Genomic DNA, 18,470 nt, shown 5'->3' with positions numbered 1-18,470 from the left:
TAGCGAAGTAGCCTGATTAAAAAAAATCATTTCACTGCATTGTTATAAGATAAGATAAGATAAGATATTCCTTTATTAGTCCCACAATGGGGAAATTTCAAGCATTACAGTGGCAAAGTGGATAGCAGAATATGAAGCAAATTTACATTATAAACAGATAATAAATAGTAGCAAGCAATATAAACACTATAAACTAGAAATATAGAAAAAATAGAAATATGAACAATTTAAACAGCAGAAAATAACCTAAACCTGAGAAACAACACGCTTCAACAGAGGTTCAGGGTTAATGTGAAACCATGAGACCAAGTGACAGAACCCGACGCCCGGTACTGGGATTCAGGAACTGTCAGTGCTTAAGGTGCTGAGAAGAAGGAGAATGTGCATTATAGTGCAGTCAGTGCAGTCTTGGAGAGTGTGTGGTCTACTGGGAGCCCTGCTTGTTGTAGAGTCTGGCGGCTGCAGGAAGGAAGGACCTGCGATAGCGTTCCTTCACACACTTTAGGTGAAGCAGTCTATCACTGAAGGAGCTCTCCAGTGTAGTTAAAGTGTCCTGCAGGGGGTGGGAGTCGTTCTCAATCATGGATGACAGCTTAGCTATCATCCTTCTCTCACCTACCACCTCCACTGAGTCGAGGGGGCATCCCAGGACAGAGCTGGCCTTCCTGATCAGTTTGTCAAGTCTCTTCCTGTCAGCCGTCGAGATGCTGCTCCCCCAGCAGACCACTCCATAAAAGATGGCTGATGCCACCACGGTGTCGTAAAAGGTTGTCTGCGGAAATCCACTACCAGTTCTTTGGTTTTCCCCGCATTGATCTGGAGGCAGTTCCGCTGGCATCAGTCCACAAAGTCCTGCGTTAGTTCTCTGTACTCACTGTCGTCCCCATCTGTGATGAGGCCGACGATTACAGAGTCATCAGAGAACTTCTGCAGGTGACAGGTGGGTGTGTTGTATGATAAGTCTGCAGTATAGAGGGTGAAGAGAAACGGAGCCAGGACCGTTCCCTGCGGGGCCCCTGTGCTGCAGACTACGGTGTCGGACACACAGTCCCGGGTCCTCACATACTGTGGACGGTTGGTGAGATAGTCCAAAATTCAGTGTGTGAGGTGATGGTCCACCCCGGTGTGCTCCAGCTTGTCTCTCAGCAGTACAGGCTGTATTGTATTGAAAGAAAAAACATGATTCTCACAGTGCTCCCAGGTTTCTCCAGGTGAGAGAGAGCTCGGTGCCAGGCTGGTAGGCAAACTGAAGTGGATCGAGTGAAGGTCCCACCAGAGGGTGGAGATGAACAAGGACCAGCCGCTCCAGGGTCTTCATTAGGTGGGATGTCAGCGCCACCGGCCTGTAACTGTTGAGATCCTTGGGGTGCGGAGTCTTGGGCACAGGTACCACGCAGGATGTTTTCCACAGCTGTGGCACTCTCCTCAGCTTCAGGCTCAGACTGAACATGTGCTCAACAATCCCACACAGCTGATCTGCGCAGGACTTGAGGGGCCCTATCTTGCGCCAGACTCCCTAAACCCGCTATTTGCGGATTTAGGATTTAGGAAGAGGCGTTCCCCCGTAAAAGTTGCTATCTTGTGCACCTCCCGCTATCCGCAAAACACCTCCGCTACCCGCTATATTATGTATAGGCGTGTTTTGGGTGTTACGCCAGCTAAACCAATCAGTGTGCCAGGTGCCATTGCCTTTAAGGGCAGGATGCGCTATCCTAAATCCTAAATCCTAAACCCGCGATGAAGAGAGGGTGGTAGATTTTCTCAGGGCTTCTACTGAGGCTAAAGCAAGTTGGCTTTATATACATATTATATATTATATTATAGGCGAGTTAATTCGGGAGGTGGAGCCACATGTGTCCAAGTGGACGTGTCACAAGGTTGTACTGATTGAAGCCGCCTGGACGCGTTCTCCTAACAGCCCAAACTTTAGGGATAGCGGATAGCGGGTGGTCAGGACCACCCGCTATCCGCTATCCCTAAAGTGTGTGCGCAAGATAGCAACTTTAGGGATAGCGCATGAAACACGCCCATGACGCACCTCCAGGCGCAAATGATGCAGTCGGCATAACGGATAGCGGGTAGCGGGTGGCGCAAGATACCGTTTAGGGATAGCGGAAGTTCCTAAATCCGCAATTTGCGGGTAGCGGGTAGTGGCAGCGGATAGCGGGTGGCACAAGATAGGGCCCGAGGAGTCTGGAGCTGATGCCGTCTGGACCTGCAGCTTTCCTTGCTTTGATCCTCCGGAGCTGGTTTCTCACCTGGGTTGTTGTGAAAGACAGGTTGGAGCAGGGGGGCTGTGTGCTGGAGGGTGTGGGTGGGGGGGTTGGCCTGATGAGGTGAGCAGTGGGGGGTGGCTGTGAGCTAAGTGTTGTAGAGGGGGAGGGGAAGGAATTTGGGCAGTTAACACTGGGTGCAGAGAGGGGGGTGATGAAGTGTATGCCTCCTTGGTGTTGGCATAACACAAATCCAGTATCCTACTGTCTCTAGTGCAACATGTAACATACTGGGTGAAAGTGGGCAGAGTGGAGGATGGAGAGGCATGATTAAAGTCCCCAGAGATAAGAAGGAGGGCCTGTGGGTGCTCTGTCTGCAGCCTGCTTGTGACAGAGTGGAGAACATCACAGGCTGCATCAGCGTTAGCAGAGGGGGGGATATACGCGAGAATTCCTGCGGCAGGTAATATGGCCTCATACTAACAGCTAACAGTTCAATGTCCCTGCAGCAGAGCTGTTCTTTAATAGTGATGTGCCCAGAGTTACATCATCTATCGTTCACAAACACTGCCAGCCCTCCTCCTTTCCTCTTACCGCTCTCCCTCGTCCTGTCTGCCCGCACAAGCTTGAAGCCGTCCAGGTCCGCGGCCGTATCTGGGGTCAGCGCAGTCAGCCATGTTTCCGTAACATCATGATGCTGCACTCCCGGTAGTCTCTCCGGTGCCGAGTCAGCGCCGCTAACTTGTCCATCTTATTGGGAAGAGATCTCACATTCCCCACGTTGATGGACGGGAGGACGGGTCTGTATCTCCTCCTCCTGCCGCGGCGAACAGCTCTGGCACGGCTCCCCCGTCTCCTCCTCTTCAACTCATGGGGAGCATCGGGCCTCTCGTGGGGCAGCACCGCGGTGCTACGGAGGGCCAACAGCTGATCCCTACTGTAAACAATAGGGCCCCGTAAACGGTCCCCAGACACGGATGAAAAATGTGAAAAAAACAGAAGAAAGACCAGAGCAAACATGGCGACTTTGGTCTCCATAGTGCACTGATCAGTTAAAGAGCACAAATAAATAATTAAATAGTAATAAAGAAGAGACTAAACTAAAAAAAAAAGGCCACTGCCACTGCCACTAGAGCGGCGCCATCTTGACAATATTGAGATTAATTCTCAAACAAACTGTATAAGACCACTGATATAAATGAATAATTTTCTGATTTTAATGATTCCCACAAAAATTGCTGTTTTATTCTGAGAAAGAAAAGACTAAATGAACATTTACATCAAAAAGAAAAAAATGTCACTCCGTTCTTTTCAAATTAAGGGCTGTCAATGATCCTAAAGAGCTTCTTACAACTTCTCTTTATCTGTGCTAAAATTTCTGGATAGCAATAAGCCTATGTTGCTAATTAAACTCCTGAGCTTCCACATAAATGTTCTACTTAATAGTCTTTTAAGTAAGAAAAAGACAACTGTGAAAGAAAGCTTTAATTATGGGCTTGCCCTGAAAAGGCAACACACCTTAATGTCTTGCATACTTATTATTATGTGCCTGCCTTGAAAAGGCAACACATCTTATTCTCTTGCATACTTATTATTATTATTATTATTATTATTATTATTATTACCGTATTGATCTGAATATAAGACGATATTTTTTCCATTGAAAATGCCCGGAAAAAACGCCCTCGTCTTATATTGGAGGTCTAAGCAAATACACATGTATTGTAGTTGCATATGTTCCGTGCTTGAATACAGTACACTTCCCCCGCTCTGGCACGGTTGGAAGGGGTGTGCTCCAGCACGGTACGGGTGTTCATGCACGAGCACATGCACGGTCACGCACGCAGCGCGCGAACGTGGATACAACGTAAATCATGCAACTTTCCTCCTGCCTCCGCAAAATCGATTAATGCGCAGCGCGATTACCGGCGAATGGCCGCGTCGCGCAATCAATAATCAACCAACCATTGTGCTGCTGCAACCGCGTATAAACAAAAGTTGATTTATGATGAAAGGTATATATGGCAGTCTGTGTGCGCCGCGCACCTGTCAGATCTGGCAGACCTGACCGGGTGGGCGTGGTGCCGACTGAGGCACCGGCCGGTATCAGGTGGGCCGGCTGGTGTGCGCCGCCACCCGGTTGAATGTAGCAGCCAGCTGACATGCCGCTCCGGCTGTCAGTTGGACGCTTTCTGAAGTTACCTCCAAAACTGTCAAGGTAAATAAACATCCCTTAACCCCTTAACCCTGGCCATGAGTGCAATGTGAGACGGTGGCGGTCTCAGAAAGAAGAGCTAAAAAATGCCCACAGCCAGAGAAGGGCTTTTCGTGGTCCACAAACTGGTCGATTCAACGAGACTGACAGGAGGGTGTGCGATTTTGTGAATGAGAAACTTAGTGAAGGACTGCCCGTTACGAGGGCTGTGATGCAGCAAAAAGCACTTTAAGCTGCCACAGAGCTCAACATAGCACGCACTGAGTTTAAAGCTAGCATGGGCTGGTGTTGCAGAATGCAGTGGCGGATTTAAGAAATTTGGGGCCCAAGGCAAAGGCAGGCATGGGGCCCTCTGAGATGAGAGGACAACACACAAAACAGGGGCCCCGAGACACACATAATACGATAAGCATTCTGCTGGCATTTTAGCGAAAGTATTTTAATCAAAAACATAATTAATGTGCGCAAATAAGTAATAACTGTATTAACCATAAGTGTATGAGGAGTTTTATGGGGCCCTCAGGAACTTGGGGCCCTAGGCAACCGCCTAGTTTTGCCTAATGGTAAGTCCGCTCCTGGCAGAATGTCCATATAAAAAGTATTTTTCCAAAAAAGGGTCTTGAAAAAGAGGGGTCGTCTTAAAATCAGGGTCGTCTTTTATTCGGGTCAATACGGTATTATTATTATTATTATTATAGTTATGCAAATTTTTTTGCACGCTTCTCCTCCCACAGCTTTTGCAGTACCCCTACACAATAAATTAGAAAAACATGCGGCCTGGTTATGGGAGGTGTATTTTTATAAGCAATAATATCCACAATTTTCCTGGAGCGCTTCCGGGGTTGCGGGTGAAACGTCCGGTTGACTCAGGCAGAACGCAGAAGTAGCTATTTGTTTACGTTACGGTCTCGTCTTTTACAACGTTAGTTAGCTCGCTACTTTGTGCTCAGCTCCGCCATCTCTGAGCTGAGCTCCGCCACCCCGGAGCTACTACAGTGACGCACTGCAGCCCACAGGATGGACCGCAGGTTAATGAAGCCCGGGGAAGACAGCAAAGATGTCTCTTAAACCAATGATGTCGGCGCCGACAGGATTCGGCATGCCTACTTTACATATCGATATCTCCTAGATCGTTTATGACATACAGAAAAAAACGTCGGAAACCGGAGAAACACACTGGGATTAGACCGTCGTGAGACAGGTTAGTTTTACCCTACTGATTTTACCCTACTGCCATTACGGTAACTCCGTAGGATTACTGACATTTCTACCGTCCAATCACAGAAGAGTCCCTGGTGTGTCACATGTTTGTAATATGAGCTTCTCAGTACCGTAACTCCTGAACCAATGGTGAGACCGAAAAAAATCAGACGGTTTCTTTATCCAACCACTAACATTAAATCCATGAACTGAAACTTTACCAAACGTAAACACCAGTTACCGCCAGCCAGCTCGAACCTTTTTCCGCCTAAACTACTACTTCCGCTGGCGCACCGGAAGTTTGGAACATAATCACATAATGGTTTCCCCAGCAACTCCCCCAGGAAAATTGTGGATACAAGCAGCATGTCAATTTTCGAACCGATTGGACTTTCCGTTTTTCTTCGCAGAGAGAAAGTCACCTCTCACTGACACAGAGATACACACACGGCTCTGTATCTCTCCTTTTCTGTCTCAAGGACCACTGGCACTGCTGCCAATACATCCCAGCAATCACCCCAAACACCAATGCAAGTCCCTGGCAATCACCCCAAACACCTTAGCAACCCCATAGCACCCACCCTAAATGCCATTCCAACCACATAGCAACGCCTTAGCAACCACAAAGAACACCATGGCAACCGCCCAGAAGCACCTTAGCAACAATCAGGAACACCATAGCAACCACCTAGCAACCACCCAGGACATCATAGCAACCGCATAGTAATGCCTTGGCAACCATCAGGAACACCATAGCAACCACCTAGCAGCACCTTAGCAACCATCAGGAACACCACAGCAACCGCCTAGCAATGCCTTAGCAACCATTATGCACACCATAGAAACTGCCTAGCAACCCCCCAGAACACCATAGCAACTGCCTCGCAATGTCTTGGCAACCATCAGTAACACCATAGCAACTGCCTAGCAACGCCTAAACTGTCTGGAAACAACCCGGACCACAGAAACTGCCTTCTAGCCTGCTAACAATACTACACAACCTATAAACGGCACAAGGCTGGTTGTTTACCACGTGGCCACGCGGTCGGCAACAGTGGAAAGCACAAGTTTCTTCAGAAACTTTAGCAAAGTCTAGTTTTCAGGTACAGTTTTGTATCACATCATGCCACCATTTGTTGTAATCATCAAGTTCTTCATTTGTATGTTTTTGGTAACATTTTTGGTCCTCAGTGGTCAGCGCTATGGTGTGTTTATGTACTAAGCTTAGATGAGGTCACTTCACAATCAAAGCGCATTTCTTTCCTTGGATTTTCTGTTGGATGAAGGATGAAGCATATGTTTCTGGCACAGCTCTGGCACTCTTTTTGTTTGTCTGTTCAACCATTGTGGCTGTCACTGCTCATACTAACCTCTCAGTTCTTTTGTTTATCTCAAACAAGCGGCTGTTGCCGCTGACAGATACTTAAAACAGAAAAGAAACGAGCACCACCTTGAAACTTGCACTTCATCAACAGAAAATCCAAGGACAGAAACACTGTTTGCAACATGTAAAAGCTTTCATGGTGTGGCTATTTCTTGAATCAGTTGAATCAATACTGTGTTGATGGAAAGTATCAAAGCATTTGTATTTATATATTAAAATGTCACATTTTATTATTTTAAGTCCTTCATTATCAATGGAAGTTAGTATTCTGTTCATAATTAGTGATGTTTGTCTACATTTTTAGTTTTGCTGTTGTGTGTGTGTGTGTGTGTGTGTGTGTGTGTGTGTGTTTGTGTAGGGCAATAAAAATCCTCCATTTTAAATGCATGAAGAAGATCAAGGCAAAAGTTCATAACAGATGGAAATTTCATTTTTCACTCAGAAACTTTATACATCATTTGCTGGCTAAATCATTTCTGTAAACTTCCCAGCAGTATTCAACATATAGCAAGGCCATCCTTCTTTCACCCTGTTTGTGTCTGAAAATATTTAGTGGCATAATTTTCAGTTTCACCTGCATGTCTTGTGTGTAGCCATTTAAACAGCCTACAGTACACTGCTTTGATGTTTTAATATTAAATTAATAAACGTGTCTCAATTCAATTCAAATCCTTTATTTAACCAGATAACCATCATTGACCACCATCATTTAAAACCTCTTTTACAAGAGCGATCTGGCCAAGCAAGTCAGCAGAGACAAAGTTACAACATTAAAAAACATTTCAACAGGCAAAAAAACACAACATAACATTCACAACAAAGTTCAAATTCTATGCAAATTTCAAACACAGTTGCATTTATCAAGAGAACTGGTTTCATAGCTTTTTAAAATATTTTTAAATATTAAAGCTCTTTTACCTAATTCGGTCCTCACTCTGGGAGCAACCAGCTGAAGGGTATCTTTGGATCGAAGGGCATGCTGGTCCTGGTTGATGCACAAAAATACACTTAAATAAGTGGGTACCAGCCCAATCAGAGCTTTGTGCAAAAGAGAAAGCCACTGCGTGAATCTGTGTGTGGGAAGAGATGGACAATTTACAGTGGCATAAAGAGTGCAGTGATGCACTCAATTGCCACATCTGGTGACAAAGTGTAAGGCAGAATTGGACACAGTATCCAGCTTTCTGAGATATTGATCAGGTGCATGCATGTAAAGTACATCACCATAATCCAGTAGAGGGAGGAATGTAGTCAAGATCAAGTGACTCCTAAACTTAAGTGAAAAGCAGGACCTGTTTCTAAAAAAAGAAACCGAGTTTAAGCTTCAGTTTCGAAACAAGTTTATCTATGTGTGACTTAAATGTTAGGTTCTCATCCACTGTGATGCCTAAATACTTGTAGGAGGTGACCCTTTCGATTTCAATCCCTTCTGCAGTCAATAGTTTGGGGAGATCTGTTGGAAATCTTTTCCCATTTGAGAAAATCATACACTTTGATTTGTCAGAATTTAACACAAGCCTAAGCTGAATAAGGTGAGACTGAACAATATCAAAGGCAGATTGCAAGAACTCCATAGTTTGCACAACATAAGGGGATGAGCAGTAAATGACTGTGTCATCAGCATAAAAATGGTGAGCAGTATTTGACAGGTTATTACAAAGATCATTTACATAAATGGAGAAAAGCAGAAGTCCCAGCACAGACCCTTGGGATACCCCCTTAAGTACAGGGAGGAAAGAGGATGAAAAACCAGCCGATTGGACACACTGAGATCTACCAGTCAGGTAATTTGAGAACCACTTAACAGCCTGCCCAGATAACCCGATATTGTGAAGACACTTTGATAAAATGAGATGGTCAACTGTGTCAAAGGCTTTGGATGAGTCTATAAACAGAGCTGCTCAGTATTTCCTGCAATCCAGAGCCTCAATGACATCGTTGACAACCTTAAGTGCGGCAGTAATAGTGCTTCCTTGAAGAGAGGGAGCAACAGATGAAGGAAGCAATATCACAGGAGCAGTATTTTAAAGGTCTGTCAGTGGCATTCAGTTCATTGTTTGAGACTGCAGGCACAGCTGTGTGCCTGTCTGCATGGACTTTATATGTTCTGGAGTGTGTATTTGTCTGTGATTGTGGAAGCTTGCAGCTGGCACCTGTCTTCTCCTAAATGGAGCGAAGGAAGTCTCATTCCAATAGTTCTGGGAGGAATAGATGACTGTATTTCATCCTTACTGCCCGCTATGAGGATTAAGTTAGGGGGTGATGTCCTGTTTGATTGATTGATTGATTGATTGATTGATTCAACTTTATTGATCCCAAAGGAAATTTAACAGTGGTGGTCAGCTGCTCTCACACACAATAAAAACATACATTCAATAAGAAAAAGTCCAATAAATAGATAAATTTAAAATATAAATGAAAAATGCATTGTTAAGGAAGGTCCAGCTCAAGTGCACTAGTGATCCATAAAGGGCTACACTGTCATTATTGTCCGTTGAAAAACTTCCCCAGTCTGCTAGCGGATGAAGTCTGGGACAGCAGTCTATTGCTGAATGTGCTCCTTTTCTGTGTGAAGGCAGAGTGCAGAGGGTGATTGGTGTTGTCCAAGATTGACCTGAATCTGGACAGTGTTCTCTGCTCTGTCACTGCCTCCACAGAGTCCAGCTTCAGCCCCACCACAGAGCCTGCCTTTTTGATGATTTTATTCAGCCAGCGAATGCACATGAGAACGTGTTGAATAAACATGTAGGCATGTAAAGCCCCTTGAGAGTGCTAACAGTGATGTTGGGCTCAAAATAAACTTGAACTTGAACTTGAACATGCCCCTCCCCTCTGTTTCCCTCTGTGAAAAGTAAAAACTTAATCTTAAGTTATCTCCTGCAATCTTAATGCTTCATCTCCATCTCAGCCATCTCTGTCATTTTGTGACCTCTGAGTATGTGTTTTGACGAGTCATTTTTTCCTCCCACATGCCTCTTGACAGCTCTCCCTTCTGTCTATCGATTCACCCCCAAAAAGCTTTTTTTCCATTGTCTCTCTCTCTCACTTTATCCATCTTTGTTTCTCTCTTTCCCAGTCTGACTGCTCTCCCCCACCACACACACATACACACACACACACTTACAGATGCTTCCTCCCTCTTTAGTTGTTTTATTATCATATGCTGATAGCAGCCTGTATTGTGGTTTTAAATTAATGGAAAGATACCTGGCCTGACTGCTCATGCTGTTAAGGGCAAACACCAAAAGGCACAGTAGTTGTTGTTAGTCTCAAAGAAGCCATTTGTGTTATTCACATGTGTGTGTTTGTGTGTGTGTACGTGTCTGTGTTTATGAAAATCAAACATCCTTACAATAATAGAAAAATGACCATTTTTTATTCAGCCTCAGCTTCTTCATTGTGGTAGTTTCAGGTTTGGTCAGCGCATAACTCGTCCTTCACACTCAAAAAAGGGTGTGGCGGTGGACATGATTACCCTTTGGTGAATATTCAACATGTGCAACTGGCATATCTTGACAATAACATAGTGTTGGTGAGGGCATGAACTCTACAGAGTGTTTTCTAGCTGAGCCATATGTTTGACTATGTCTCTGTGTGTCATTTTACTAAAAGCGAAGCTACCTTCAGTCATAAAGATAATCTTATGGGGCATTTTCCAGATTTACGTGGTAGTCTCATTGGTTGTGTCAAGAGTATAAATGAAATTATCTTTACAAATGTAATGTTTTAATGTAAAAGCCTCTGAAATCATCTCTTGTTGAGGCGGTAGGCAGAATGTGTTGGCAGAATATGTGGCAGCTTAAAGGAATACTGAGTACACCTTGGGCAGGCTTAAACTCTACCTTCAGCAGTACGTGGATCACTATGCTAGATGGAAGGAGGAAGGAAATGTGTTGAGCAGTTTTAGTTTCACCATCTTACTCCTCCTAAAACCACTCTTGTTTTTTTTATTATTTTTTATTGATCTTTTTTTTTTTAATTCCAAGATATGTATTTCATATACACATGATACACTGTAAATACGACCTCTTCTGAATTGCTGCAAAGTTCATTTTCTCACTTTTGCTAACAACTGCCATAAACAAAATGCCACCCATAGGGACTGAACCACTGGACGCACAGAAGTGAAAATGATATCAAACATGTTATTTCAGTCTGGGGAAGTCAGAAAAAGGGGATTTTATCCAAAATGTTGGAGCATTCCTTTAAAACAATGTAAATGGCTAGCAGTGGACAGTCTTTGTGTGTGTGTGTGTGTCATGAGAACTATCTGAGGTGAAACGCCAAGATAAAGCTCATTGCATAACGAGAGTGAATCTGGGGGTTGGCCCTCACCTGCTGGTGAGCACTGAGGGAGAGGATGAGGATGAAGAGCGACACGCTGCTGGCCTGTTTTCTGTTGGATCGGTAGGGGCTGGCAGGCTCTTTTTTCCCAAGATGGCGAAGGAAAGTTTTACATATGGGTGGTCATTTTGGTTTATTAGTTAGGGTCAGGATTACGATTAGAATTAGGGTGAGGTTAAGGTTAGGGTTATGATAAGGGTTATAGGCAGAGGTTGAGTATAGCTAAGATTAGGGAAATGCTGTCAAGAATGAATATAAGACTGAATTACTTATGTTGCCATTGTAAAAAACGAAAACTTGCCACTGGCAGTTAGCTTAGCTGGGAGAGGGGGCCAACTTTGAATGTTGTGTTTACAAACCGCAACTGACAAATCTGCCTTTAAATAGAATAAGTAAATAATTACATTCAAATAGTCAGCAACACATAAACTATAATCTGCGATTTTTTTATGTTACAGTGGTTTCATTTTATTGTGCAGTTGATTTGCACAATAAAATAGATTGCAAATGCATTATAGCATATAAATGTCTGAACTGGCTTCATACGTCATAAGTTTGGCATTTTAGACATACACGTTGTGAGCAAACAGTTTGTTATTATGATGCAGTGGATATTGTGCAAAGAATGTACTCACTGCAGGTAGGCCTGTCACGATAACAAATTTTGCTGTATGATTAATTGCGTCACAAATTATTGCGATAAGCGAAAATATTGCGTAATATTACATGTTTAAAACCATTTTTATTATTGTTGTAATTTTGACATTTTCAGACCATTCTTTAAACTTATATTATGATAATAAAGACATAATGATGCAAGTACACCCTTTTAGAGATAAATAAACGTTTATTCAACAAGAATAATAAAATTTGTGACACATTTGTGAGATTCTTTTATTTGTTCAGTGGTGGTTGGAGCCAAAAGCATTTATACAGCTTGCAGTCTAATATGTATAGTCTTGAACAAGGGTTACGATATTGTAACCCTAATTCTATAAGCACTGGTTCAATATATGTAATAGACCTTTTTCACATTAGCCATTTTGACATGAAATAGTAGGTAAACACAGGTTTTGCTAATAACATTAATTATGTCTCTGATACACTTGAATGAAACAGAATGTTATAAATGTCATTAGTAACACATTGTATTTCATGTCAAAATGGCTGCTGTGAAAAGGTCAATTATATGATTTAATTTGCATTTCTTCAATATCTTTTTACAACAAGTTAAACATTTTTATTCTGTATTTTTATTTTTACATACAAGTAAAGTCATCAGAAGGATTCAAGGATTCAAGGATTCAAGGTTTATTCGTCACATGCATGAATGTACAGGTACAGCAGCAGTGAAATGTAATTGCAACAACTCCGGCACTGTGCAAGTAAAAAATAAAAATAAAAATAAAAAAATAAAAATAATAATAAATGCAAGAATGCAATGAAATGGTCAAGGTCACTGAATCTTGTGATTTTCCGCATCAAGATTCTTAGATTTTTCAGTCATATCAAGTGTGTTATGGCCTCACCAACCAAAGGCTCTTTCCCGGAGACCGAAAACATAACACAGATGCCAACAACTTCTAACTTAACCAAATCATTTATTTTTTTTATTTTTTATTATTTTTTATTATTTTTTTTTATCAACTTAAACCACTTAAAGGGTTAAGGAAAACACAAACAAAAGGGAAATGGAGATCAAGGCCAAAAAGAACAAAAGAAGGGAATTTGCTGGGCCAGCCACGCCATGGGCCGTTGCACCCAGCTCATTCCCCTAAAAAGAAAAAAAAGTACTCAACCTAGTCAAAACAAAACCCGAAAACTAGACATCTCCATCTCAAACCAAAATAACAAAACCCAACACTAAATCATGTTGAGAAGAAACTAAGGAAAAAGAAGCTGAAGCTGTTGTTGCTGCTGCTGCGAGGTATCAGAGAGGCCACCACACCTCAGGTCCCCCCCTTTTCTCTCCTGAAAGTAATTGGCTCCAGGTGCTTCTTCCTACAAGAGCAGGGCAGAGGGAGAAAGAGGAAGAGCGCCAGAGAGAGAGCAAGAGGGAGGGAGAGAGAGACAAACACAAAGAAACACGCCCGCAGGCAGTGTGCAGTATTGCACCCCCATGCCACACGTAACAAGTGTATGTGGTGAACTGTACTAAAAGCTGTAGACTGTTAAATCTCTGTAGGCTTTATTTCATTTTCCGGACATAAAGATTTTAGTTCTGCCCTGAAGTTGGAAGTATGTATGTAGCACTATATGTGATGTATGTTTTTCTGTGTCTGTGTGTGTGTATGCGTGCATGCATGCGCAGGCATATGTGTGCATGTGTTCGATGGGGGCCTGTCATTGCTGCAGCCAGTCTTTGGCAAGTTGTAGTTTTCCCCTCAGAAATCATCCGCTCTCTCAACTGTTAAATCACACTTGAAGCTAACCTTCAAGAAGAAAATTAATTACTTTCCCTCCTCCTCCTCTCATTCTTTGCTCATTCACCTTCCCTCATTCACTTTCAGTGCCTGTTCTCACACACTCACACACTCTCTTCCTCCCCTTCACGCCCCCTCATAATCAGTACGCTTACATGCACATCATATTCCGTATTATTCGGAATATTTGCAATATTCCGGTTGCGCACGTTTCATGTAAACACGCACCAAACCCGAAACCCTAACAACACACCTTAGCTGTTCTAAAATAACTGTAAACCACAGCCTCTTGTGGATTATTGCTTTAGTAAACTGAGCACATAAGCAAATTTATGTTGATTTTTAAATTATATTTTTATATGACATTTTACTCTGATCTTTTTGTAGGTCAAAGCAAAATTTACAGCTGCTCAGGACTGCTTGTACTGCCTGTGCCAGTTATACTGTACACACACACACACACACACACACACACACATAAATAGATATATAAATAATAAACATGTTGTATTTATTTCCTATCTCAGAGGATAATAGACCATTTTCACAGTCGCCATTCTGACATACTAGCAACATGAATAGCAGGGTTTTGCAAAAGCAGGTGCTAACTACTGCTATTAATGAAGGTTCTATTCCATTTAGGTCTAACAGAGCCGTACAGATAATCTGTAAATAGTGCGTAGTTTCCAAAATAGCGAACTATTCCTTTAAGCAAAAGTAAAATTAAGTCAAAGTAAAATTTGTCTATGGTTTGAAATGCTTTTGAAATGCAAACAACAGCATGGACTGTCAATCATAAAGATTGGACTTGAGAAACAAATCAGATTTGTCTTCAGTCTGAGCAAAGCCTTTACTTAATTCATTTTCTTTTCTCCTCTCTCTGCCTTCACCTGACCTTCCTTACCCCCACCTCTATCTTCTACATCTCCTTCCTCATCAGGTCGAGATAGAAGATGTAGAGAATGAGGAGAAGAGATACACCCTCTTCCTGGAGCTGCTGGAAGCTGGCCGGAAGTGGGAGGACTTTCAGCTCCTCATGCTCCTTCTACAGGCGTGGCCGCCCATGATGAAAGAGGAAGTGTTAGTCAAATGTGTTAATTGTTTTTCATTGTTATTTAATTGGCCTTCAAGGTGCAGCACCACCTGTCATGTTCATTTCTTGTTTTTTATCTCTCTCTCACAGCTAAATGGTTAAAGCTCCATTGTCGCTATCACACACTTGCAATACACACTGCACATACACACACACGGAATTATCTCTACTGATAGGAATCAAATTTCCTGTTATTACAATGTACTTGGTCTCCATGTATACCAGCAGCATAGCAGCTGCATTGCTGATCTTTCTTCATATATACTTTTCCTCCTGTCATTTTATCTCTGTTTTGGCCTTCTTTCTCATTGCAGTCGGTGCCCTCACAGCACACAGAGTGAAAGTCAATATTGAAGTTGTAATGAAAAATCAGCCATATTTCCATAGTGTGGGTTATAGCAGCCTTTAATTGATGCTTATGTTTTGGTACTTAACAGTTACCTCACAGGCACTTGCAGGCTCCAGCTGGGTTTATATCCTACATTGTTTTTTCACCAAATGGGGATACATGATGACAATCACATTTTAATGTGCAACAAGATTTAATGTGTGCTTGTGTTGCCAAGAGTAGATATGCAGTATTTTGCTGTTAAGTGTATGAGCTTACAGCATATCTTTCAACAACAAAGATAATCATCCCAGATGGTACAGGATGGGCTGTGAAGCTGTGAACTTTCTCTCTTCTTGTCACTTCTTGTTCCGCCCTCCATTTGGTGCAACAATGCAACATTAGACAGTTCAAATGATGCCAGGATAAAACACATATACTTTACAGTTTCATCTCTCTGAATGTGTTGGAAATGAAAACAGGCAAGGTCACTATGTTTCAGGTGCCACGCACCAGCTGGTGACTTATGAGCTTCAGTGTATGTTGACCATATCATCAATAAGTGCCTAATGATGTGATTGCTCTTCTCCCACTCTGTCGTACTGAACTAGAAACGACAGGCTACTCAGACAAATATATATATGTATATATCTATATCTATATCTATAGATATACCGTATTTCCCCAATTAATAGCCCGTGCGTTTAAAATGCAAAATCAACTTGGACCCCAGGCGTTTAAAAGAACCAGGCGGCTATTCGCTGCAGGCCTTTATTTATTTTTACACAGACCTGCACCAGGCCATTATTGTGATGACAGCTGTTGACAGTCCAACATATTTTTTAGTACAAAAGTACTGTAAGGCATAAGGTAAACATATCTGTACATACAAACATATTGCAAACTGCTCGCGCTGCGAGTCTTTCCCTCTGACACTTTTTTTGTCTGGTTTTCTGTCAAAATAAGAATTAGTCGGTCGATTTAAGATTACGGTACACCCTTTTATTCTAACGTTAGCTAGCTCTCTTATTGTGCGGCTAACTGTTTACTTCTGCAAAAATAAGGTGAATAGCCTTATTTTGGGTTACCTCAATATAATGCAAATAATCGCCCCTGCGGTTATTCGGGTGGGCGTTTAAAACGCAAAATGGGTGCAGACCCCAGGCATTCAAAAGAACCAGGCGGCTATTTGTGGCCTGGCGATTAATTTGTGAAATACGGTATATATATATGTGTGTGTGTGTGTGTGTGTGTGTGTGTGTATATCTATATATATGTGTGTGTATATACACTATATTACCAAAAGTATTCGCTCACCTGCCTTTACTCATACTATGAACTGAAGTGCCATCCCATTCCTAACCCATAGAGTTCAATATGATGTCGGTCCACCTTTTGCAGCTATTACAGCTTCAACTCTTCTGGGAAGACTGTCCACAAGGTTGAGGAGAGTGTTTATAGGAATTTTTGACCATTCTTCCAAAAGCGCATTGGTGAGGTCACACACTGATGTTGATCGAGAAGGCCTGGCTCTCAGTCTCCGCTCTAATTCATCCCAAAGGTGTTCTATCGGGTTCAGGTCAGGACTCTGTGCAGGCCAGTCAAGTTCATCCACACCAGACTCTGTCATCCATGTCTTTATGGACCTTGCTTTGTGCACTGGTGCACAGTCATGTTGGAAGAGGAAGGGGCCCGCTCCAAACTGTTCCCACAAGGTTGGGAGCATGGAATTGTCCAAAATGTTTTGGTATCCTGAAGCATTCAAAGTTCCTTTCACTGGAACTAAGGGCCAAGCCCAGCTCCTGAAAAACAACCCCACACCATAATTCCTCCTCCACCAAATTTCACAGTCAGCACAATGCAGTCTGAACTGTACCGTTCTCCTGGCAACCTCCAAACCCAGACTCGTCCATCAGATTGCCAGATGGAAAAGCGTGATTCATCACTCCAGAGAACGCGTCTCCACTGCTCTAGAGGCCAGTGGCGGCGTGCTTTACACCATTGCATCCGACGCTTTGCATTGCACTTGGTGATGTGTGGCTTGGCTGCAGCTGCTCGGCCATGGAAACCCATTCCATGAAGCTCTCTGCGTACTGTACTTGGGCTAATCTGAAGGTCACATGAAGTTTGTAGCTCTGTAGCAATTGACTGTGCAGAAAGTCGGCGACCTCTTTGCACTATGCGCTTCAGCATCCGCTGACCCCTCTCCGTCACTTTACGTGGCCTACCACTTCGTGGCTGAGTTGCTGTTGTTCCCAAACGCTTCCATTTTGTTATAATAGAGCTGACAGTTGACTGTGGAATATTTAGGAGCGAGGAAATTTCATGACTGGATTTGTTGCACAGGTGGCATCCTATGACAGTTCCACGCTGGAATTCACTGAGCTCCTGAGAGCGGCCCATTCTTTCACAAATGTCTTGTTTCACAGTCTGCATGCCTGAGTGCTTGATTTTATACACCTGTGGCCAGGCCAAGTGATTAGGACACCTGATTCTGATCATTTGAATGGGTGAGCGAATACTTTTGGTAATATAGTGTGTATATATATATATATATATATATATATATATATATATACAGTACAGGCCAAAAGTTTGGACACACCTTCTCATTCATGCGTTTTCTTTATTTCATGACTATTTTGAAGAAACTAGAATATAAAACATGCTTTCAGTTATTTCACCTTTTTTTGTTAAGTACATAACTCCACATGTGTTCATTCATAGTTTTGATTCCTTCAGTGAGAATCTACAATGTAAATAGTGATGAAAATAAAGAAAACGCATTGAATGAGAAGGTGTGTCCAAACTTTTGGCCTGTACTGTATATATATATATATATATATATATATATATATATATATGTGTGTGTGTGTGTGTGTCTGTGTGTGTGTGTGTGTGTGTGTGTGTGTATATATCCCTACTAAAGTTAGGGATATTTGGCTTTTGGGTGAAATTTATGGAAAAAGTAAAAAGTTCATGCTACAGTGATATTGTATCATGAAAGCAGGGCATTTAAGTAGAAGCATACACTGGTGATTTCCTCATCTCAAACAATTTCTTGAAACAAAAGCCAACAACAGTGGTGGATATACCACAACAATAAATGTCAGTGTCTCAATAACTTGTCATGTGCTCTTGAGCATCAATTGCAGCTTGACAACGACGTCTCATGCTGTTCACAAGTCGATTTATTGTCTGCTGAGGCATGGCATCCCACTCCTCTTGAAGGGCGGCCCTCAGGACATTGAGGTTCTGGGGTACAGAGCC

The 18,470-nt window shown here is 42.7% G+C and overlaps 1 protein-coding gene across 1 annotated transcript in view; it reads left to right on the top strand.

The window, feature by feature from the left end:
• nbas (NBAS subunit of NRZ tethering complex) overlaps positions 1–18,470 on the top strand; it is a 409,584-nt gene that overhangs the window by 354,372 nt on the left and 36,742 nt on the right. The window contains 1 exon segment of the mRNA XM_030047740.1: positions 14,720–14,859. Within this exon segment, the coding sequence (XP_029903600.1) occupies positions 14,720–14,859 (140 nt within the window).

The sequence above is a fragment of the Myripristis murdjan genome, chromosome 24, assembly GCF_902150065.1.
Source record: "Myripristis murdjan chromosome 24, fMyrMur1.1, whole genome shotgun sequence".
Lineage (NCBI taxonomy): Eukaryota > Metazoa > Chordata > Actinopteri > Holocentriformes > Holocentridae > Myripristis > Myripristis murdjan.
Note: the sequence above shows the minus strand (reverse complement) of the source record. Positions and strands in the feature narration are given on the sequence as shown.